The sequence below is a fragment of the Ptychodera flava genome, chromosome 4, assembly GCF_041260155.1.
Source record: "Ptychodera flava strain L36383 chromosome 4, AS_Pfla_20210202, whole genome shotgun sequence".
NCBI lineage: Eukaryota > Metazoa > Hemichordata > Enteropneusta > Ptychoderidae > Ptychodera > Ptychodera flava.
Window position 1 is genome coordinate 29,704,986 of NC_091931.1, and position 25,521 is coordinate 29,730,506.

The following is a 25,521-nucleotide window of genomic DNA, read 5'->3' on the forward strand; positions in this document are numbered from 1 at the left end:
ATATATATATATATATATATATATATATACATATATATATATACATACATAAATTCAGTCAATGTTGTTTTTAATTTGAATGAGACAGACATCGTACCGCATTGTGTATTTCTATATCTTTTTGTATTATATCACAAAGTACATGTGTTATTTTCATCGACACAATTCACTGTTCACACTTTGCAATCTTGTTGTTTACAAATGAATTTTTGTTCGGTCTAAAAGCGAGTTGTCAACACATGAAGATTGTGCTCACCCGTTTAATACTAGGACTTTCGACATGATTTTGAGAGCAGAACAATAAGGCGATTTTGACAGATAGAACAAAGATATTCGTATATAGATCTTAAGTTACAGTTAAGAGTACCGGTTCCGTGAGATGAATGCTCGCAGGAATATGGCTTCCCTAGCTGTGGCAAGAAAAATAAAGTTACATTCAAATGCCGAACGCCCCTGTATTCACCCCTGTCAACTGCTAGTTGTTTGTTCCTAAACTTTACACAAAAGTGTATCATGTCTAGCTGGTTCAGTAGGAGCTATAGTTTTCAGCAGATCTTTTGGTGTACAACTTCATATTTGACCCATTTGTAAAAGTTATTTAAAATTTGTAAACTTTAAGTACTGTATCGCTCCACCGAGGCACAGTGGAGACGAACGGGGTCGATTTCTTTATAAATATCATTAATTATTCAAAGTCTATGACATGTATGAAAAGGTGGACTCCTTTGTAATATCTTTTTATTGATCACACTGTGTGACCTACGTCATACAAGGATTCTACTGTGTTGTCTTCTTGTTGGATAAAGCTAGTTTGGTTATCACTTGAAGATTGCTCAGAAAGCTTGCAATCGGTGTAATTTGCTCCGACCAAACATCCACAGCAGGTTACTGGCTATGCAAGTATGTCACTTGTCACCTGTGTAACCATTGCAGCTTGCCTCATCTGGTCGGCCATCGGTAATCAAGAGGACGACTTCACCAACGTCAGGCTGTCTTGTCACCGGGCATCTTACATGGTACCCATCGAGAAACACGAGATCGGGTACATCTACCTCGGGGCAAACTACGAGAACGCGACGGCAAGGAGCCTTGGAGAGTGCGTCACGAAGTGCACGAAGCTCGACGCGTGCGAATCGGTGAACTTCTGGAAGCACGAGCTAATGTGCCAGATGAACGAAGGAACAGTTTCGGAAATGTCTGAATTCACTCTGTTGGACGGAGGTGTGTACAGAGAGTTGGCGTCAACGCAGACGGTAAGCGTTAAAAAGTCGCTCCCGTACTACGGAATAACGTTCATATGCGAATGTTAAGGGACGAGAAAAAAGTCTATCTAAATTACCAATTATCTAAATATCCTGAACGAACATGTAATAATTAGTTGATGGATGCTTAATAAACTTCATTACATATGCAGTTCATATCATACAGCCACATCCGTAGAACTTCGCATATATAGAAAAAGTAGTTCGCCTTTTCCTGACCTTATACATTGTAAAATGGTGTACTCAGAAGTTTTGTCGCCCTCTTGTGAGGTTTAGGCGATTCTGTTCGCCTCGCTAGTCGTTCAATCATATCAAAAACGTGGAATAGAGGATGCAGAAATATTAGCAATGATTTAGCTTATGTAATACGACGTGTATCTGTATCTTTACTATTATTCTTGACTCCTTTCACAATTAGTATGCGAGGAAAAGTGACTGTTTTGCGTTGTTTCGTTTTTTGTGTCTTCTTTAGTCTTGTTATTTCAAAGACAATTTTAAGGAAAAATTGCCTCGTGCACACTTTTTCGTACTTGTCTTGACTCGTTTTGAGGCCTGCCGAGAAAATAAATCGAAAATACAAGGTACGTCGGCCATTTTGAATTTACGATATTTGATCAGTAAATGTTCGGTAGTTTGTCTCCATGTTCTCAAAACTTGCACAATATCACCTTCATTCTTATTCTCAACTTTGCATCGGTAATAACCAAAACTTCTCGAATTAACACTTTTTTCGAGATTAGCATTACTTAAAGCAAGATTGTACCATCCAGAGGTATTGCATGTAATGGTGATGAATGTCAAGTCAAATTTGGTTCTAATGACGTAGTCTCACAAAGTCTATATCTGTAGAGGCACACTTTACCTTCCGGCAACGCTGCATATCATTAACTTCGAGACAAGGGTAGTGACGGACGGATAAAGGACAAGATTAGACAGCAGAAGGAAAACCAAGCGTGTTAAGGCACAGAGAGAGAGAGAGAGAGAGAGAGAGAGAGAGAGAGAGAGAGAGAGAGAGAGAGAGACTTTCTTTATCAATGATATAACCTACTTGTACCGTAACGCTGTCTTTTTCTGTTCTTTCCTCTATATTTTCTAAATCTAACATAACATGACACACCAAATGTTCTAGCATGTTCTTTAGTAATTTACATGCGTGTATACTCTGTGGCTGATTATCCACTACGACACAATCTCGGTGTTCAAACTTTCAAAAACGTGACAATTAAGAAATCTAATGGAGGAACTACTAGTGTAAATCGTATCTTTACGCACACAAAACCGATTTTATTGATCTGTTTGCGAGCCTTCTGAATAATGCCACACTCAGGAAAATGTTTTTCTTGACATTATTCACTTCATTAGAAGACTTTTCCACAGTTGACATTCAGTAGTCTTTCAAAAATCATGCAACACTTTTTGATGAGTGGGTATGAATGTTTATATGCGTTCTTAAATGACACTTTGATTGCCTTTTTAATTAATAATTGATGAAGAGCGAGCTAACTGACCTCTTAAGTGGTATATTTGCATATGCAGATATTTTTAGACAGACAAATGAGAAGGCGCAATCAACAATCAACCTGACAATACTTAACTTCAGAGGGAGCACATGTAAATTTGTGTAAAGCATATGCACGAAGTGCGTCTTCTCCAGTGAAAACGGATACGGCGTGAGCTGAGCAACATGGGTTGTTTTCAGTAGAGACGAAGAATGGAAAATTGAGGCCTTGAAATTGGAAATATTAGAGCTAAAATAGGACAAACAGAGAAAATTGTACACTTCTCACTTAGTTCAAATCCGATCGCAGGACATCTCGTGAAACAGAGCATTCACATATTACTTTTATCTTTCTGAAGGCGTTCATATTTGGATTTTACCTACTTTAATTTCATACCCTGACGTTTGGAGCTAGAGTTACCCAAACAAACGTCAAGACTACGTTTTGCTTTGGCGACCGTCTCATTCTCAACTGGAAAATATTTCCAAATCTTTTTTGCGACTAGGAAAACTCAATACACTGAGGCTCAATAAATATCAGCGTCATCAACATCGATGTACCGAGATAAAACCATGAGTTTAATCGATGGAATAATTGGCATCCCTTAGATTGCGTTACTCAAAGAAAATATATTTGGAGTAAACATAAAGACGTGAAGACAGGTCCACTTGACGTGCTTAATACCAGTAGATAAGACATTCACTTCAAGAAGCGAGTTTTGAAGAACAGTTCGACATTCCTAATTGACCAGTTGATAGTTATTACTTTGTCAATGTCAATGATTGCGTCATATTTCATAGATGCATAGTGTATTTTTCAGTTTTACCTTTTTACCTGTTTACATATTAAACTTTAAATTCGAAATTTAAACTAATTAACTGCTCTTCAACATGAAAGCCAGGACAAAATCTTTCAACCTTGTTTTGTGAGTACTTCGGAGTAGTTCCGGCCCAGTCTGCTGGAGATATGTGTCAATGTATTACACTGCAGAGGATCACAACCAGTGTTTAGAAGTACGCATGATTAAATAGAAGCCTTATGGAAGAAAGAAAATTCTCACATTCCTGGACGCTGGGAGTGTGGGATCGACGATGTGGAAAAATCGATCCCACACTCTCAGAAATTGTCCCACACTCTGAAGTAAATATTACACGAGCTCTGATTGGATGATAGACAGTCTGTTTCCTTCCACGCGCAACATGTTATCCAATGGCACGACGAGTAACACACGGACCGGAACTACAAAGTAAGCGGGTCAGAGTACAGTGGCAGACGACAGAGTTGTCACGATTTTGGATAATGTTGAACGTGTCCAATGTGAATTTAACGCATTTTGTGGTCATGTTAGAAAAAGAATCTCACACAACAAGGATCTGGGATCAGATTTCTCACACTCGTTGAGGATATTTTGTCTCACACGAGCCGCAGGCTCGTGTGAGACAAAATATCCCCAACGAGTGTGAGAAATCTGATCCAAGGTCCTTGGGGGTGTGAAATTCTATTAATCACAGCAGCTTTCGAGTGAACATCTCGAGATCAATTTTATCGAGTACGTCAAAGAATTGCATACACCGATAACACAGACAGAACTCTGAAATCTATCAGTTCTTTCTGGCGCCTCTCTCATATCATATGCCTTAACTTGTGTGATAAAGAGAAAATATGTTATCCTTTGATAATCACTTTGTATTTTTGGAGATGGGTATGGTATAAGTATTCAAATATTACAGGTTCTCGATGGGCATGGTTTTTAATAATTGATTAATCGCGATGTCATAGACCTTTACTCCGTCAGCTGCTTCGTAATCAAGTACGTCGGCTGTCGAGCATTTTGGACGATTGCGCCTGCGCAGCACTATCTCTTGGTCATCCTGTAATGTGCAGTACTGATGTTAAAGCTTGAGAAACTTTAAAACATGGCATAGAAACTAGTGCTCCTTTGCCAACAAAGAACATATTCGCCTCTCAGTAGACCAGTCGAGCCAACAGCTGTATGGGAATATCACTTGAGATGTTAAGAATTGATTAATTATTTCTACTCGGATAACGATGAACACAAAAAATGATCCCTGTAACACGATTGGAACTAATTTTGGATAATTGGATGATGAAGTAATGTCGATTTAATCTACAAATGTAATCTCATCCGCTTTTTTTTGCATTACACAATTGTTTTTATGAGTAATTTGTGATATCGCAACATTCAGCTATACGGCACCTAACACTTTTGAGAAATTTGAAAAATATAAAAATCCAATTATCCCAAAATAGTTCCAATCGTGTTCCGTGCAACGGAGGCGCGAAATCAGTGAACTGCTTTGTGAACATGACCTCAAGAGTTTTCTTTTTGGACAACTGGACTGATAGACTGAAAAGCTCTGTAGCTCGAGGATGCTCTCTACGCTCCCCTAAAAAGGGCGGGGGGTTGGGGGGGGGGGGTGGGTAGAGAGCGCCTTGATCGACGAATCTTTGCGGCTGCTGGACTAACACCTCTCTCTAACACTATTTTACGAACATTTCAGTGCATCTATGAAACAGTAAAAAATAGGTTGCCGATACTGCCACGTTTCCATATGTTTGTGAATGCATTCGATGGTTTTGAGAGACTCTAACTGGCTACCCAATATTTTTATTGGAATATCACCAAAAAATGTTTAGTAATTAAGGATGCTAACCAAAATGCAATTTTTGAATGTCACATTTTCATGGATATTAATACCGTCATGTGTTGGCACTGACCATCAACTTCTTGAACTTTGATGTGAAAAATTGTTTTAACAAATTCCTTTCTGTGAATTTCGTAAACTATTTTTCCTGTTTTGATCAGGATTCCCTGGGAGGTTGCAAAGATAACCCTTGCAAGAACGGAGCAACTTGCCACGAAATCTGTGACGGCAGTTCACGGTACTACGAATGCACATGTAGCGTGAGCTATGAAGGATATGACTGTGAGACAGGTAAGATCATTGTAAACATGCGCTACCGCCACAGTGACTGCAGATACAGTTTTAAGTGCTCGAATCACTTCCTGTTTGCAAAAATAAATAAATAAATAAATAAATAAATAAATAAATAAATAAATAAATAAATATATATATATATATATATATATATATATATATATATATATATATATATATATATATATATATATATATTAGCATTTTTATTTCAGCTAATTATAATTTGCATATTTAATGAACTTTCCTATTAGGGATGCTTATCTGAACTGACTCTACCAAAGTTGACGTAACTTGCTATGTATATTGTAGATACTATGACATAATATTACCAAAGTCCGTTTTGGTTTTGTAAGATATATCATTACTAATGTGCACATTTAATGAACTTTTCTAATTAGGGACATATCTTGATTGACTTCATCAAAATCGATGAAACCTTATATTTATATTGAAGAAATATGATAAAATATCAATGTCAGTTGTTAGCATTTTACGTCAACAAGTTACTAATTTGAATATTTAACCAACTTTCCAAATTAGGGATATTAGACTGGAAGGACTCTAAAATAGCTTATGAAACTTGCTATGTGTATTGATGAGACAATTATGTTGTATAAGTGAAAGATACTTTGCATTTTCATGTCAGCTAATTCATAATTTGTATATCTAATGAGCTTTCAGTTTGGCATATATATACGTAACTTTACAGCTCAAACGTAATTCATAATCAATCACAAAATAAAATGGAGCAGTTGTGGGCCAAGTTGAGATACTTTTTCATAGCTTGAAGGACTTGAACAAAGACACACTTGCTGTATTAAGTGGTGATACAATGACAGCAGTCAAATAAATTTAGCATTTTCACTTCAGCTTATTGCATATTTATATACTTAATGACCTTTTAAACTAATCTGTGGTGAAAATTGTTCATGATGTTGATTATAACACTTTCAATGAAGTTGCACACATGTGGCAAAACTTTAAATTCATAGACAACTGCAGTATATACCGAAACTAGGGAGCATTTTCAATTCATATATGGTTAACATTTAGCTCAACAAAAATATAAGAATTTAAAATAACTTGATGTTCTCTCAATTGCAGAGCGATGTATTATACTGTTTGCATTTAATTCTGGCCTAAATTCGGAATATTGTCTCCTTTTTAAATGAGTTTTTTTCTCGGTTTATAACTTGATGCACCAGTGACTAAACATATATGATCACTGTTTGCACATGAAAGGTCATTCTACATAATTCTCCTGTCGATTCTTTTCAATATCGACAAAGGGCAGTGCTCTCCCTGGCGGTTTCAGTTACTGAGTCACGTGATGTTTCGTGTCAAAGCTCGTTTAACATCTTATGCAAATTTTATGAAAAACATTATTTTCACAGCCAAATGTTACTCGCCAAGTGTGCCATCCAATGCACATATCAGTGGATCTTACTCATGGCCGGTGGCCAGCGGTACTCAGATACAGATACTCTGCAATGATTGGTACAACCTGGCTGGATCCAGTACGGTCACGTGTACTACCGGGTCGTGGAGCGCCACGCCGTCCTGCACCAGTAAGTAGACCAATGGTCTTTTTCCTGTTTATTCCACAATGCATTGCTGCGGCCGTTTTAACTCTTTACACGCATTTGAAACAAAATATTATGCCCAAAACGTTTGGTGCCAGGGCGTCTTTCAATAACGTGATCACGTGACAGTCAAATTGAACAAACTCTTAAAATCGGTTATTACATTTCCTTGCACTAACGCTGCAGCATTTCCGGTCGAAATTGGCATGATAAAAAGGGGCCAATGATAATCTGCGAAATGGCGAAATGACGAAATGGCGAAATCACGATTTTCGATTTTTTCCGAACAGCAAAATGAAAATATAAAGACACTATACACAGAGAAATTACCTGCCACCTAGAGTATGCTTTATAATCGTCTCCTACTGTTACAAGTACGCTGTACAACATTGCCTGTAAAACGCCATGTTGAACATCGCTGAAATTGGCCTCGGAATCAGAATCAGTCTCTAGTAACTGAACAAACAGCTGGCATATGTTTTTTCAAACTGACCAAAGTCATTTTCTGTCACATGAAAAGTATTTCGACCACAACAAGTTTATTACTGGCATGTGTTTTGCAGCATAAAGAAATGGCACTTATTAGCGATGATACCATTGTCGGTTTAGTTTATTTGTTTGGCCGCCGTTTTATCGCATACTCCTGCCAAACTACGTGTACGCGTGCACGCTGGCGCAAAACATTTATATCATGGTACAAGAGATCTAAGGGACGAATCTTTAGATATTGGGAGGGGGTGGTCAGAAACGGAAAAAAATTCAGAACAGAAAGTTTGGGGGAACAATCTTCACACTACATTGCAAAATAAACAAAATATTTAGAACACAATGGAGTGAAATAAATCTGCAAGACTCAGAAAAATAATTTGCACATCTATTCTCATTTGAAAAAAAATAAAATTTGAAATGTTCAGTCGTACAAAATTTTTTTTCACAATCCGATCGTGACTATCCCCCTCCCAAGATCTAATGGTCTGTCCCTAAGCCTCGAGGTATAAGCTTACATAGTTTTGTGCACTGTCAACTTCCGGGTTCGCGATCGCGCGATTTCGCCGAATTTATCGGTCTTTCGGTGCTAAACTTCGATGTTGAGAATCAAAACATGTGCAGATTCACTGAATTTGACTTTATTCAGATGAAACTCTGTAAATTTCCAACCTGCACGGCATACACATGGGTTTTGGAATCCACCGTGCAGATTGCAGTGTGCACCCGGGTATTCGGCTTAACATCGATTATAAAGCATACTCTAGGTGGCAGGTAATTTCTCCATGTGTAAGTTTAGTATCTTTTTTCTTCATTTTGCAATTTGAAAAAAATCGTCATTCCGACATTTCGCCAATTCGCTATTTCGCAGAGTATCATTAGCCATAAAATTGTGTCGTGTCGATCTTCCAAAATCAACTCAGTGTTGATCAATTTCTCGTCTTGCTGCCACTTATCAACAGCAAACTTCAGTAGTTTCACTTTTCTGCTTCATTTTACCTCCACTACAGTGTGCAGCAGTGTTGCCGCGGGCTGCCAAAACTATAACATACCCAATTCCCAGATCACGGCCAGCAGCAACTACAACGGAAACCACATGTCGTACCAAGGTCGTCTATACTATCAGGGTGGAGGGTCCTGGGCTTGGTGCTCGGCGCACAATTCGGTTGGACAGTGGCTGCAGGTCGACATTGGCTCAGCCAGAATGGTTACACAAGTGGCAACGCAGGTAAGCGACTGTGGACACGGCATGTGGAAGTTTGTCTCCACATTTAAAAACCTTTCACCACTGCCATCAAAATTGTTACCTGTTACCCTTTTGATTATTTAGTTTGATCGAACGCTTTACTTGAACAATGTCATTCCACATAAATCACGTACTCTTATTGATTTATAAAACTTTAGTTCTCTCTCTCTCTCTCTCTCTCTCTCTCTCTCTCTCTCTCTCTCTCTCTTTCTTTCTTTCTGTAGGGAAGAGGTGATGCAAACCAATGGGTCACGTCTTACAAGTTATACCACTATTACCCTAATGGCTGGACATACGTAAAAGATGACAACGGCCACGACAAGGTTTGTAATCATAAGCATAATCTACAAAGATTAATGATCCAATCCCAGAGGTGGAGTTCAAATATAGTGAATTTCATTTCTATAATTCTAGAGGTTACCGTATAATGAAATACTACAAATAGGGCATTAAAATAATAAGACTAAATGTAATCGACGATAAGATGGTCAGTCGGGGCAAAATATAGCTTTTAGTCTGGTTTTATGCGCTCTACTTTTTACTGTCTGTAGGTCAAGTTTGTCGTAAATCATGTATTTCACATGATACCATGTTTCAGGTCTTCTCCGCCAACTGGGACAGGAATACTGTAGTTTACCAAACCTTGGGAACGAAGTCATACGTTGCACGTTATACGCGGTTTGTAGTTCAAGGGTGGTACAGCCACATGTCAATGAGAGTCGAGATGTATGCTTGTACTGGATAGACATGTTGAAACACTGAGAGGAAGAGGCAGCCTTAACAATCACTGGAACCTCTGCATCCATAGAGAGTACTATGACCCTTTGCTGAACACTGCCTGGCGTCCACTTGATTGTGACTGTGCCTGGCGTCCACTTGATTGTGACTGACTCGTACTTCTAACACTGAACCTTGAATTGAAACCTGAGTCTTAATCCAATGAAGGAATAGAAAGGTGTTCATGTGGAAATTGTCTACCTGTATATAATTTGAATTAGACGGGCACCTTACTGAAATGTGTAATCCAACATCCGTTTTTTGATATTATATCACAAAGCACAATATTATGTTAGTTTTTCCAACACAATTCACTGTGTACCCTTTGCAATCTTGATGTTGACGAATGAATTCTAGTTCGGATTAAAAGTGAGTTGTTAGCACAAGTAGATCGTGTTGACACGTTGGATACTGGGTTTTTCGGCATGGTTTAGAGGGATGTACAAGAAGGCGGTTTGACAGATAGAACACAGATATTCGTAGATACACCGAACATTTTAGTTAACAAAGATTTAATCTTACAGTTGACAGAGAATTAATCATTTTCGTCAATGCCATGATCCAAAGCACTGCTGGATATATTGCTTGTATTAAAACTGTAATCCTATTTAGATGCGGAGAAAGTAATATTAAAGATTTTTCAAAACCCTCGCACTAACTTGAAAGTAACGATGATAAGGCAATAAATACTACAACATTGGTAAACGACCAGCAGCAAATAAAATAATATATTAACGATGGGTTGAAACAACCAATGTCAATTGATGTTAAAAGAAATGTATCAGTAACTTCGAGCTCTTAGTGTTTTTTTGTGTGTTTGTGAGAAGAAAGAGCACATTTTGCTCCATCATTTTCACAACCTGCGTACTTTGCAGACGGTTCACTGGCATTGTACACAAGAAATGCGCGGCCTGAGAAGGCTGCCACTTGTTTGGAAGACCTGAAATCAATCTTAAGAAATAGACTTGGTAACAACATGCTACAAGGCACAACGAATGTCGCCCTCAAAGGTGTTTTTATTTTATGACCATGGCTATTGGAAAGCAGCTGGCCCTGAAGAGGTCAAATAGCTCAATCCCGACCCAACACGGTCAACGTATCACAGAGGAATACAGCACAGATAGCAGAATTGGTAATGGTGCGACATGATCCAGTTGAAACTACTGATCACATACCAGAGAGGTAAAGCAGATTGCCCCACAAAAGTAGTTCATGATCTACGGCATTCTGATATGAGACAACAGCTGCGACTCTTGAAGACATTTCGTACCATTCTTCTGACTGTAGCGCGTTTTCTATTTCTTCGGCCTTTTAGAAAGTCTGGTATTCAGTGTGTAATCGTGGCAGGTACCTATACATAGATTTTGCTGTTCTTAATGACATGCAAAAGAAGTCTTTTCAAATATTCAAGGTAAAAGAATGCGTGAAGTTTATCTGAAATTCGTTAAATGTTCAAATTTTTCACTCTGCCAGTTGCACGTTGACTATTATTTCTTTGTCGCCCATGCACTTTTGAGAACCCAGAGAAGTGACCGTCAACCATTGCATATGTTGTTGTGTAACTACTAGCAGAAAACTGTACAATGGCATCAAAAACTTTACTCTGCACGATAAGTTTTATTCTGGAAATTTACGCGATGTAAAACACTTTTGCCAAGATTTTCCAGATAGATAGATAGGTAGATAGATAGATAGATAGATAGATAGATAGATAGATAGATAGGTAGATAGATAGGTACACATACATACATACATACATACATACATACATACATACATACATACATACATACATACATACATACATACATACATACATACATACATACATACATACATACATATCAGTGTGATGATACATTTGATGATATATTTGATGATATATTTATGTAATACTGGAAGTGTATCAATATATAAGTTGTGTAAATAAATATATAAACTTCGACAACAAGCGCCTGATAATTAGCTTACTTTATCGGTTCACGGTCTGCGATTTACTTCGCATAAAATTATATCACTTTCACGGATTTTAAGTGCGTATTAAAATTATAGTTTTGAGTTATCTGAAACCACTTTTTTGTTCGCCACTCTGTCTGTCCCGAGTGAACAACAATGTGCGCTGGTTTTTGAAGCAGTACTAGTCGCAAGAGGGCGTAAGACTAACACTTGCGACCATTTTTGCCAACCGAGTAATATTGTACTTTTCGGTATTTGTTTATATACAGCCTAAGTCATTTTCAAGTTTTGCTAGGTTAACCGTGTTGTTACGGGTCCTTCATATGAATGTGCTTTTAATTATACAGACGTGGTTGACCAATATGGCGACGAACAAGCCTATTATCTCCAGATCTCTTCATAGCCTGCGCCTGTACATGGAGATCAAGTCAATATTTTGTATTAAGTCATTGTGGCGGGAAGGTCATGGCGTATAAATTTCTGGTTCACGTAGCGTGACGTGGAACCAACATATCTCATTGACTGAGACATACTTACACGCTTTTGGCAGATATCTGCAACATTGGAAACATGAGATACATGTAGACATTTTATCAGAGAGCTAACAAAACAAAATTTCTGAATGTACACCTTTAACCGAGGAAATAATGAAATTTTCATCAAGTTTCAAGTTTTGGGATAATAATATCTTATATGTGCACATGAAGGTGTATGTATGTATGTATGTATGTATGTATGTATGTATGTATGTATGTATGTATGTATGTATGTATGTATGTATGTATGTATGCATGCATGCATGCATGCATGCATGCATGCATGCATGCATGCATGTATGTATGTATGTATGTATGATTGTATGTATGTATGTGTGTATGTATGTATGTATGTGTGCGTGCGTGCGTGCGTGCGTGCGTATGTATGTATGTATGTATGTATGTATGTATGTATGTATGTATGTATGTATGTATGTATGTATGTATGTATGTATGTATGTATGTATATATATATATATATATATATATATATATATATATATATATATATATATATATATATATATATATATATATATATATATATATACGTACAGAGATACTTATGAATTCAAGAAGTGGTATCGTCAGAATTCTGTTCTGTAACAATCGTTACAGCTATTGCAGGCGTTGTCGGTGCAGAGGTATCATTAACTTGTTTCTGTCCATATGACTGAATGGAACTTTGCTTTTGATCTCTGCATTTAGTTCTCGGTTTCAGGTTAATAGTCATCGGCTGTGTCCTTAAAACCCGAACATCGACATTCGACTCCGATCGCGATCTTTTCCGTTTTGGTCGTGGGGAGTTATACTTTTCCGACTCTTCGCTTTGTTCATAGAACACATTGCTGGGTACCATGTTTGATTGCATGCACAAACAGCTCGCCGTCAGACTCTCATCCGCAAGGAGGTTGTTTGCCTGAAAAACTGATGACGATCCCAAGTCTGACCTCTCAACTGTCCTTGGGCGTCTCTCCTCGCATTCCCCTACACCGTACGCTGGCTTCGGAACGTCAAGAAATTGGCCCGTCGTTGTGAACCTGGGTGTTCTCCATGCCATAGCTTCTGTTTTGTATCCTGGCAGCGATCCTGATCGCGTAACCCGCGATCTCTTCGTAACGTCGTCGCCCTGTCCAAGCTCTGACTCGTGCTACCCGCACTGAAAGACGACACCCCGCCAATGCTCGGTACGCGAGTGGACCGGGTCCGACAATCGCTAGTCAGTGATGACGCCGTAGAACTTGACCGCGACCTCCACGTCGGAATGTTCGCAGCACTCATTCGCCGGCTTATTGTCTCGATTTCTTCCACTCGGTTGGTTCTTAGGTGTTTGCGGAGTAGCTTGCAACAGAGTCGTCCAATGGCCGAGCGAAATTTCCGATTCGCAAAGCCGTAAATGAGAGGGTTCAGAGATGATGACATCACGGCCATCCACGTAGCTATCGTAGCGGCCGAAGCATTCCCCGTACCGCCAGCGTCCTGCATAAGCTTCGCTATCATATGGTAAATGTTAACGAGAACATACGGCATCCAACAGATAAGGAAAACAGATATCACGAGACACAAGCGTCGTGTGGCTCTAGACTTCGATCGAAAAAGAGAGCTGGTGTTTTGGTCGATCGCACCGGTACCCATACTTGTAACGGACATGTTATCATTTCCCTCCGTTGCATTTGTGATGTCATCAGACGTTGGGGTGATGATGTTATCCCTGGCGGACGCCGCTGAGGTTCCTCCGGCGGAGGGCGCCGGGGGGAGACTGTGTCGACTTCCTCCCAATTGGATGTGCACATCACTTATTCTTCGGGCGTGTTGCCTAGCAACCCGCAGTATCCTCCCATAGCAAACCAGTAAGACGATGATAGGAAAGACAAAACAGGTGGCGAGGATGAAGAGTGTAAAACTCGGGCTAACGGTCCAGTCAACGGAGCATGCAAATCTGGCTGGAATGTAATCGTACCTACCCCAGCCAAATACCGGGCAACAGCTGCAGACCAAAGCTTGTAGCCAGGTCCAGACCAGTATGGCGATGGCTCGGCGTCGATGCTCCGACGAGGCGTAATACAGGCAGTTGATGATGGCGGAGTAGCGATCCATCGCTATGGCAACCAGCGAGATGACGGAATTGATAAAGCATAACACCGTCAAGAAAGCAAGTATTTGACAGCAGATCTGAAATGTAAAAACAAGAAAGAGTGAAAAGGAGATCTCGAACACAAAGTCATATGGTATGTTTCTCTCAAGGAGCGCGCAGTCATCATTGCCGGGATGGGCTGGCAAAATCCATCGGGGGGGGGGGGGGGGAGGGGAGTTCATCTGAAACAGCAATCTGATTAAAATCAGATGTAGAGTACGGCGACGTCTCTGTACTTGCGCGGTATTCTTTTGCTGTCGCCTCTCACTACAAAAAAAAAATTACCATCAACAAAATACCATCAAAAAACTAAAATTGGCATGCGTATAAAAGCATCTGTTGACTGTGGAGAGAACATGTACGCAATCATATGTTAAAGTGGCCGACCTCTCCCACTGGCCGAGTTGGTCGGCGCGGGCACTGTACTGGCCGAGCTCTCTGGTTACCACATTTTTTTGCAGTCTGAGTAAGCGATTGAGTGACTGGGGTAGGCATACATCGGAATCGAATTGATTTCGGCCGAAAGTAGTTAGAAAAGGTAGTTTTTCGTGCGCGATCCAAATCGGCACCGTGGTCGCTGTGTATTCCGCCTGTCAGCAGGGCTGTGGTGGGAGGCCGTAGCTACGCCGGGAACACACAGCATCGTACGGAGGGCATACAGTGAGCAGCGCCCAGTGAACGACTTTGGCTGCTCAGCTCTACTGTTACTTATACACTCCTGTACAATGTGTACAAGACAGCCGAGCGGCCACAAATTTCTAGACTGAAATTTGAAAGTGCGTCGTGTTGTGTACTTGTCGCTGTAGATTTTGAACAACGATCGGATATTTACATGGATAAAAGCATCGACAATGGAGGTATAGAAAAAAAGACTACCTCCTCGGTACCACTAAACTGCATGACAGACCGAATGACAACAAATCGAATGACAGAAGAATGACAGCATGTACTGTGTGAATAAGGCATGCCTTGTACTTTGACCTTTGAGGTATTCAGCAATAGGTTTGCTGTGAGTGTAACCGTTTTGCAGCCTTATGAGATGGACCATACAACATGCTTTACTGTAATTTTACTTTTGACACTTATGACAGTGTTATACATTTTTCAGTCTTTATTAGGTCTTATTCGAAGAAAACTCTTGAAACTCAGGATATTTTGAGATCGGTTTATTACATACTCGCAGCTATTGGGCTTAATCATTGCGAGGAATGGCCTTGAAACTCTAACTCATAAGATTTCCCTAGAGAGAATGAATTTACATGGCTACGTCTTTTATATATGATATCAAATTGCAACTTGGAAACATTTGATATCCTGGGGGTTGGGAGATTTAGGAGGTTGCATTTTTCATACCTGATCCACTGTTCGAAACTTTTTTCTCTCTCTGATTACCGGTAATTTTTTCATTGACTTTTGCTGGGACATTTGTTTTGAAAATCTTCCAGACCCGCGCTGGATATCAAATGGTCTATCCCTTAGTCTCCCATAAAGCACTATGCAGTGCTACCCCGGGGGGGGGGGGGGTCACTTCCATTACTTGCCTATATGTATACGTGCCGCCCAATGGGGTGGGTATTTCAGCAACTTGGTCTAAAATGGGGGTATCAATTCCACTGTAAACCAAGGTCTAAAATGGGGTTGATTTTTGAGTGCCACACAAGAACAAATTTCAACCGTCTGTTCCCGTCTCGCTCGCAGGGCTCTGAGCTGTACTTTATAAGCATCGATATCTTTTTCTGTGGCAGGGGAACCATTAAAGAGACCCCCTGGCTTACGCCAAAGTAAATATCGACTTGGTTGTCAAACACTGTCACTGATTGGTCAGAACTCCATATATGGAAGATTTTTGCCCAATAGAAAATACCCAAACAAAGTGGTTCCTAGTATTGATCATGACAGACAGGTCAACCATGGCCACATGAAGTAGTGTTGCTTTACAGATGAACAGCGAGGTTTGTTGTGAATTGCAATTTCAAAAAAACCCACTAGTCAGACTGTAACTGCAGATAATTGATAATTTGTAGAAGCTTGACCAAAATTCGGTGAGGGTGAAAGACAAAATTTTCTTTCATCAAATTTTTTTGGTATTTCCTTTTGAAATCATGGTTTGGCCAGCAACAACATAGTCCTAAACGCGGTACAGTGGTAGGCTTTGCCGGGGCAAATACTTGCTTTTTCCGTTTTAAAAATTTTGACGCTTTGACTTTTGACCTAGGTCAAAGGTCATAAAGGTCTAAAATGGGGTCCTAAAATAACGGGATTTTAGGTCTAAAATGGGCCCTGGGTTTTATACCTGCGGCCGCACACCCCTACCACTTCTCTGAACAGGTACCCCCCCGGGAGTGCTACGGCCATACTCGTAGAGGTCTGTAGCGTCACAGTCTGTAGCGAAGTATTTTGAATGCTATACCGTCCGTCAAGGTGACATGGAATGACAGTCGTAGCGGAGAATTGCAATACTATACTATACCTCTGCTACCTCCATGCATCCACCTCGCGATCGCGTAACGTGCAATCTGATTGGCTGCTTCCGAGCGCGAGATTTGAACGCGACCTTCTGTAAAAGTTGGTCAGATGTTGTGAGAGGCGACAACAAGAGAATACCGCGCAAATACAGAGACGTCGCCGTACTCTACATCTGATTTTTATCAGATTGCTGAAACAGAAAACTGCGAGTGGGGATCGTGTTTTTTCACACAGCAAAGAGCGGTAGGGCCACAAATTTTTCAAAATCGTCAATCCAGTCAAAAAGCCCTGTTTACAATGTCAAAAAAATATTCTGGGTGCTTATCCGTATGTTTTCGTTCTCTGCAGTTATTTCACTGTAGTCTTCATGTCCGTCTTAATAAAATCATGTCTTTAGCAAGTCCATAAAAAATTTTCTTGTCATAAATTGTGTACGTGGGAGTAGAAATAACTTCAACCAAGACGTTTGTCAGAAGTTCCATTTTTGCAGTTGGGTAGCTGTACTGTCGGTATCTGACAAATATTCAAGAACAGATGCGCCAACTTGTCTTGTGTAACACGAACAGAAGACTGAGTACAATAAAACTACAGGACTTCGTTTTTTAACGTTGGTTAGTATTCGTATTGGAACACAATGAGTGAGAAAATATACATATTAAATATACTATTTGTTGTCAATATCTTCAAATAAATTGAAAATGAGAACTTGTAGTTCAAATGCGTGTACAAATCTCAATCTCATATTGTTATCATCATCATCATCATCAATAATAATAATAATAATCATCATCATCATCATCATTATCATCATCATCATCATCATCATCATCATCATCATCATCAAACCGGCCATGGACCCACACGTCTATGCCACGGTAAGTATAATGGGAGAACAGCAATATACCAGTTATATTTTCGTCTATACACATCGTGACTTCTGTACGCGGTTGATTGCTAGGGATATCTCCAGCAGTGCGGATGTATCGTCTCTAACAAACGGCTGCGGATCGGTTAATGATGCCGCTTTGCCTCCTTTAAATTTTACAACTGAAGGAACACAATTATATCTTATTGCTTTGATGGATGGAAAAGGCAGGGACAGTCACGATACCGAAATTGTGCGGGTTTGTCTGATCGGTTGCGCAGTAATTACCGTTCGGTGCGCTTCTAGCCTCGATTATGTGTACATCTGTGTTTTAATTACAGCCAGTTGATGTATTAAAAATCACGTAAGTCGCCCATACTGTCGAGCGAAAATTGGGTTCGACCGATTAACCGATTAGTCTTTTGCGATAAGTAGGCTAATGGGGTTTCCATCTCGAGGTGAGACGATTCGACGGAGAGCAGTGACGTTTGCATGGAACTGCTCAGATTCCAGCCTTGCTGCCATATCAACAGTGACAGTGGAACTCTAGTCCTGTAGCGCCTTCTTATGCCTTTCTCTCTTGATTACAGCTTTGAATTTAACCTTGTTGTGATTCTCGGCATTAACGAGTGCCATCGTGGTGCCTTGACTTTAGCGTTCCGAATGATTCCGTATCCAAAGACGAAAAGTATGCGTTTCAAAAAAAAAAATATAACGCCCACGAGCAGCACAACTTAGGGCTATCCAGTAATACATGTAATTACGGGCAAAGGAGCAAGCCGGACTCAATAGAATAAATGAAATATTATTAACTGTTGGATCTTTATATTTTGAGTGACCGTCTTGCTAAATGAGTACACTGCATCTTTGGGTTGCATACAACGTGTCCTCAGTCTAGTTCTTTTACACGAGCTTGAAGCGACGGCAATATCTGTGCGTTTTGATGCTATTTCCATTACTTTGTCTCAGAAAAACACGCACACGTATTTATTCTTCAGTTTACAAATGAAATGTAGTCCAGACATGATAGAATTTCCTTGTCAACAGCACAACATAACAATCATATACAGGTTGTGTTGACTTGCTGAACACGTCATTTTGGAATGCTTTTTCGTTGTAGAACAAGGATGTTCATTTTAAAAACACAACAAAAACTCTTGATCTTTAAAACGCCCTCCCATTCATCAATCCAGCCTTTGCACATACCTACAGGTATATACATGATCATATGAAAATATATTTTCTGATATAGCGACATGCTAATAGAACCAGTTCGAAATTTAGGCAGGATTATTGTCTAGATGCATGTTTACCTACTTAAAATCGTTCAGTGATTAACGTTAATGTTCTTAATAAAATTAAACATTAAAAAAAACAATTTCCAGTACGTTTACACATCCCAACCCTCTTAAACTCATGCAACGATAAAACAACTGTTAGCATTTCATTGACGTGGGGTTTACGCGGCGATACACCCACCTAACAACCGACGTACCCTCGAACCATCATAGCACGGCGTGTGTAGAAATAATGTGAAATGGAAGCGTGCCCTATTTCCGTTTGTTCGCTGTGATTTCTCGATTGACTATCCTCGCTTGGATAAGAATCGAATTCATTGCAAACAGCTTGATCAATGATCATAAAGCGTGTGATCGAACAGTTTCAGTCAGACTCTGAAACAGTCAACAAAGCTTATGTAATACTGATTGACTGATACTGCGACGGCAGCGAAGGACCCTCGAAAAGCAAGGATAGAAATTTATAGTGACTGAATATAACCACAGTACTATTTTATCAACAACGTGTATCAGAATAGACCAGAAAATGAACGATAAAACATAAATTTTCATTCAAAGATTTTTTCTGCCATGTTTATGACTGCTGTGTTCTTGTTAACGTCAGCCTAGCCAAAGTTAGACCAACAAAAAAGTTAGCGAAATATTTGGCGCATTTTTCTGATTGGCGTCAGAAGAGGGGCAATGCTTTTTTTCTAAAATGTCCCCTGTCATAAATATGTTACAAGTATGTTTTTGGAAATAAAGGTGATTTTCGGTATATTCTCATTCTCTGGAGTCGGTACTCTATGGTCTGTATAATTATGTAAACATTTCTGTCTTATTAACTTCTTGTCTTGTTAAATATGTACAGACTTGTCTTACAAGTACTTTTACAAACAGAGTGGGAATAGCAGGTTCTTAGCACGCTGTGTGACCGCAATTAATATTCCAAGCTACAAGACATTGCTTTGCCCAAAAGATGCACTATGCGCCCGTTTAGCACAAACATTTGATACTTGACAAAAATTATTTTACCCAATGGTGGATGTGCATCAAAGCAAGATCTATTCAGAATAATAGTTAGTACACTATATTCAATTGAAGTTTGAATATCAACAGCTTTCTAATAAAACTTTGGAAAGTATTTATCCATGAGACACGGTTTAGCCACATTGGGGCCAATATTTATGTAACAGAAAACATATGATATAAGACAATTATTTTTCACTCCAGGTGGATCTTAATCAAAGTCAGATCTTTCTCAGGTAATACAGGAAGTGCACTATGTTCGCTTTCTAATAAACACATTAGGAATTCTTACATGTGGGACACAACTTAGCCTACATCCTGTACAAGGGCCAATATTGCATAGAACATACTTGACTCGCAACATTTTTACTTAATGGGGGACGTGTCTCAGAGTAAGACCTATTTCATATACACATGTTATTTGTATTTTAATGTGAACAATCTTATGATAAGTGTTGATCATCATATAAGCTACGTGGCATTGGCTTACTGATAAATTGACCCATGCCATGCAAAACATATGATGTATAGATCGCGGCATTTATATTGATAGCCATTGAATTTAAATCCACTGAAAAAAAAGATCGTCAATAAATATGTGTATGTACACAAAGACTGATTCCATACCAAATAATACTCATTGCTACATAAGTGTAATTAAAGGCCCAGTAACTGCGACTTTTGACAATTTTTTTCAGGTTTTTATTGCATGTGTCAGCAACATAGGTGTACCTCTCGCAGCGTATTGAAATACCTAGTACTCAACTTGTTGACATTGGATGTATTTTTGTGTCCTACATCGTTAGTGCTGATAATCAAATTCCCATCAAGAAACGAATATAGTTTTCAGCAATAATAATGCACATGACACACTGACAAGATGCATTGTAAACAGTTAGAGTTACTGTTCAGATGACTTTATACACAAATAGAAAAAATTGCAATATCAAAATGTCAAAATATCCTCAAGCAACGGCATGCGCTGGGGTTGGGGTTCCAAAATTTTTGAATGGACGAGGAGGGTTCTATATTTTTTTCGACGTGGGTGCGAGAAGAATTTGCTTGCCCCTCCCACCCTCGGCTATAATAAATGAACGCGCCCTAAAGTTCAATTACACCCATTCTTTCTGAAAATCTTGCTTCCGTTTCAGACTTTAGATGAGAGTGATTAAACATGGAATTATGATTCCAGGCGCATTTTTACGTTTCCATCAGCTAAACGAAGGAATTTTAAAAGATGCATAGCTACAAGTAAGAGTAAAAATACACGCAGTCGCCATCGCAAAGAGTAATTAAACCTACATTAATTGTTGTACAAATAGACTTAATGAACGGATTTAAGTACTGCCCACTCTCTGCTATTCTAAACGACATAAATCAGTCTAACCCAATCAGAAAAAATAACCAGGCGCCAAATCAGGTTCGTGCACTTTTTTTCAATTTTAACAAAATAAATCATATTCCTTTTCGACAGCATACGTCATGCCAACTGAAATACCTGGTAAACCAAACTGTTCTTCAATTTTTAATCTCTAGGGGCAATACCCGTAAAGAATGGAAAAAATTGTTGCCGTCACGAGGAATCGCCGTTCTCATCCTTACGTACTACTTCCAAGTCAACTGAAGTGTAGACGACTCCAAACACAGCGCACGTAATTACTCTAATGTGCGTCTTGTGATATCTTGAGGCAAACCTTGACTCTTTAGACACATTTTGTGCTACATAACAAGCTTCGTCCTCATTTCCATCGATAGATGTCGTGTCTGTTGTTGTTTAATTCCCCACTCGTGTTCAGATGACACTATTACCGTAATTAGTTTTACAGATCAGACTGGAGAAGTAATGGTTCATGCATATTTTTGGGGGCCTTGGAGTTCCTGATATGCGCCTATTGACCGTCTGTTTAAATAATGTTGTTTGCCGTCCCTAAACACAATTAATTGCAAGATCATTCTATAAAACAGCTAATGTGCGAAATTAAGGTCGTCCGTACGGAAAGAGAAATGTATAATTTCTCCGAGATCTATAGAAGCAGTCGTCTGAGGTGTTATACAGCTGTAAAACCACCATTGACAAACTGGACCGTATTTCAACATTCCAATATCATGTAGTGGAATAGATCAATCTTCATTACTATACTGATCAAAACGTTTTTGTCTGTGTGTCTGTGTTCCTGTCTGTGTCTGTCTGTTTTGAGAGAGAGAGAGAGAGAGAGAGAGAGAGAGAGAGAGAGAGAGAGAGAGAGAGAGAGAGAGAGAGAGAGAGAGAGAGAGCACCTTCACTGTCTCTTTGTGCGAGCAATATTATTACAGTCCTGGAGCAGAAATGAAAGATAACTATCGATACTTTAAATTTGCAACATAAGAAATTGTGCGAATCGGATATCTGACGCAAATGTTGATAAAGTGCAAGACATGTACATAATACAGACATCAAATGTCTGAACGAGGATTTTGCTATAGCTGCTGATGTATGCACAGTTAGCATTTGAAATGACGCCAGCTTCTGGGAATGACCGAGGCCTTCTTAAAAAACATTAGGTCGATGACCCCGTATAGACGCAATGATGAGCTGAAGCTGAAAAAAAAACAAAATTTCCAATAGCAGATATGAAATGTGAAATATTTTAATCAAGCATAGACTCTCTATTTCTTAATCTCACTTAGTCCATTTTACCAATTGAATTAAGCGACAGTGCCCGAAAACGATAGGCGAAGGCTACTTATTTCCTGGAGATTAAAATTTCTACTAGTCGAAGCTTGATTAAAATATTTTACATTTGAGAATGAATGTACACATACCGAGGACTTTGTACTTGGCATGTAGACTTTCAGAATCTAATTTTGTGCATTATGTCAGTCCAGGGGCATTAAAGGGACATAAGTTGTAACTTGTGGCAAGTTTTTCAGTATTCTGCTTCTGTATGTCAACTACCGTGTCTGACCCTAATCTGTTTGTCATGCTGAAATTTCGAGTATTCTTTTTGTCAACACAGCTTGTATGTGTGTAGTGATCATTGTTTATTGTTTACAAATGAATTCTAGTCCGGACTTGAATACAATTTTCAACAATAACAATGTAGATTATACTCATATAGGTTGTGTTGATATGCTAAATACTTGGCATTAAATTACTGTTTAGGGATTCAATGCACAAAGTGTAGGGAAACCTAAAAACAAAAGTTCTGAAAAAATAGCCAAAAAATACAGCTTAAGGAGCTTTAAAGATACACACAATTTTTTTGAAGTCATAACTTTATGAGGCAATAGCTGCAACTTTACATTTTTAACTATTGTTTTTTTTTCTATTATTAAACAAGTAAATTTATTTTCGGTATCTTATTCAGCTTCTTCCTCAAGGACGTAGAAACACGAAGCAATTAGCGTTGTATAGACAAAGCAACACGTTAACCCTTTGAGCGCCAAAGTTAATTTTTGTCGCCTTCACAAAATATACTCCAGTCAAATTGTTTCACATTTTTTGCTAAAATTTTGATAAAAAAATTGTAGCCATAGAAATGTGGTGTCTATTTGCTTCAAAATCATAAAGAAATACAGAAAAATTCTTAAAAATTGGTAAACTATTGCACTACAAATTTTTGCGGGAAAATTTGGAGCACTCAAAGCCGCTAGCGTTAAATGTGTAATGTAATCATTGAAAAATGAATTCTTGTCCGGACTAAAATTTCAGTTTCCGACAGAAACGTTGGACAGGCTAGCTTTGCTAACAAGTTGAAAATCTGGGTTTCGACATGATTTTGGAAATGGTGGTTTTTTTTACAAATAGAATGAAAGCAATGGACAATGCATCAAAATTACAGGGAATGGAGCCACAACTTACATTCGTTATGATCTGCCAGACACTAGGTACACGTGTCTCGAACAAATGCTTGGAATATAAATGAGAAATTCGGAGCACAACTAGACGTTCCGGTCTCTGCATCGAGTCTCGGCATCCGTCAACTTTGATGCATTGACTGCCGGGAGGTTAAACAAAACGACTCCTTAACGAGGCCTTCAGGCGTATGTCTGATGTTTATAGAACCATGATTTTACGACGTCAGGGCACAGGATGACTAAAACTACATGTATTAAGAAAGCTATAAGTAGGCAGCTGAGACCAATTTTAGACCTTATCACTCCCTTTCTGAAAACTTTTGCACCGTTTTAGGAAAATAAATTGCTCATTCTCGATTACATGAAACGATGTAAAACCAAAAGTAGACACGGCATTGTAGGTGCATGATTGTCAACTGCATGCGATGGGGCAGATCACAAACGTACGAAAAATCGCAAAAAATGACTACACGCCATATACTCTGTCGTGACACTGCGCCTTATACACGGTCTCTGATTGATTGACTGTACTTCGACTTACGATTGTACACTTATTTCTCGCCTGGAAGAGAAACGCCAAAAATACTCACCTCTCCGTGAACGAATTTTTCATTCACGACATTGTCGGCGATAAATGGCATTGTTATCGCACCGACCAGGAAATCACTGATTGATAAATTGATGAGGAACAGAGAAGCTATGGTGTGAAGTTTCTTAGTGAGGGCCACCACTAGAATCACAGTCAAATTTCCAAGTATTGCCGTCACGGAGAAGAGTACCATAGTAACGACGAGGAATGCCCGAGCCGCAGCGGTCAAATGGTAGCTTGACTCCACAGATTGGCTGCTTGGAGTCGTATTCACGTATATACCATCTTGGTCTTTTTCAGCGGAGCCATCCATCATGAGACCCTCGAAATTCAACGCAATAGTTTACTTTAGTCGAAGTGCACGGAAAGCACAGTCATAATCACAACTGTAGTTGCAGCAAACTTGGCTATTATGGGTATTCAACGCTGTGCTGGCCGCGAGATCGAATTGCATAAAGTCAGTCAAATACATTCTCGGAGTCAGCAACACAACAGAGGAAAACCCTTGGATAGAATGCAGAAATGACTGCAGCCAGCTTCTTGTCGCTGTTTTCTGTCTCCTGCCTCGTGTTGATTCACGTGCATCTTACCGTGTAGAAATAACGATAACCTTGTTAGCTATCACGTGGACAAATGCTGAACAACGGGTGATTTATTAACGCAAAACCTTTAATGAGGGCTAATACTGTTTCGGTTTAAAGTTTTATGTACAACGCTTATTAATACTGATTTGTTTAATATTTCTCACTCCACACATATTTGTGTAGCTATTAATCAAAATGTACTTAAATACCATGGCAACATGACAGATACCTGTTCCTACTGAATTGAATATTTTCGCGCCACATAAATTTTAAACATTAGAAACAACACCTATCGCATTCTCTATTTTCGCTTGTGTTGCACACAACATTGAAAAAACAAAACAAAACACCATTAAGGCAGGTTTGGCTTGTATAAAATTAGCATTCGTCAAAATTTATGGTAGATATGATATGGCACAAATGTACTTTGCA

The 25,521-nt window shown here is 39.1% G+C and overlaps 2 protein-coding genes across 2 annotated transcripts; one reads left to right on the plus strand and one right to left on the minus strand.

Annotated features, from left to right (window-relative positions):
- Positions 1-848: 848 nt before the first annotated feature.
- On the plus strand, positions 849-11,768 carry LOC139131424 (lactadherin-like). The gene is made up of 6 exons (XM_070697458.1): positions 849-1,253; positions 5,589-5,718; positions 7,119-7,292; positions 8,804-9,021; positions 9,264-9,362; positions 9,638-11,768. Exons 1-6 carry the CDS (start codon positions 903-905, stop codon positions 9,782-9,784), a joined length of 1,119 nt encoding a protein of 372 aa, XP_070553559.1. The 5' UTR covers positions 849-902; the 3' UTR covers positions 9,785-11,768.
- Positions 11,769-13,295: 1,527 nt separating this feature from the next.
- On the minus strand, positions 13,296-24,818 carry LOC139132223 (5-hydroxytryptamine receptor 1D-like). The gene is made up of 2 exons (XM_070698613.1): positions 24,507-24,818; positions 13,296-14,480 (listed from the first exon to the last, which is right to left on the minus strand). The coding sequence occupies exons 1-2, from the start codon at positions 24,816-24,818 to the stop codon at positions 13,296-13,298; spliced, it is 1,497 nt and encodes a 498-aa protein (XP_070554714.1).
- Positions 24,819-25,521: the final 703 nt, after the last annotated feature.

Bases quoted from the DNA above. Each gene is read 5' to 3' on its own strand.
- LOC139131424 (XM_070697458.1), top strand. From the start codon at position 903: ATGTCACTTGTCACCTGTGTAACCATTGCAGCTTGCCTCATCTGGTCG. The intron at 1,254-5,588 runs GTAAGCGTTAAA...TGTTTTGATCAG, and splicing joins AGTTGGCGTCAACGCAGACG to GATTCCCTGGGAGGTTGCAA. The intron at 9,022-9,263 runs GTAAGCGACTGT...TTCTTTCTGTAG, and splicing joins TTACACAAGTGGCAACGCAG to GGAAGAGGTGATGCAAACCA.
- LOC139132223 (XM_070698613.1), bottom strand. From the start codon at position 24,818: ATGGATGGCTCCGCTGAAAAAGACCAAGATGGTATATACGTGAATACG. The intron at 14,481-24,506 runs GTGAGTATTTTT...TTTACATTTCAG, and splicing joins AAAAATTCGTTCACGGAGAG to ATCTGCTGTCAAATACTTGC.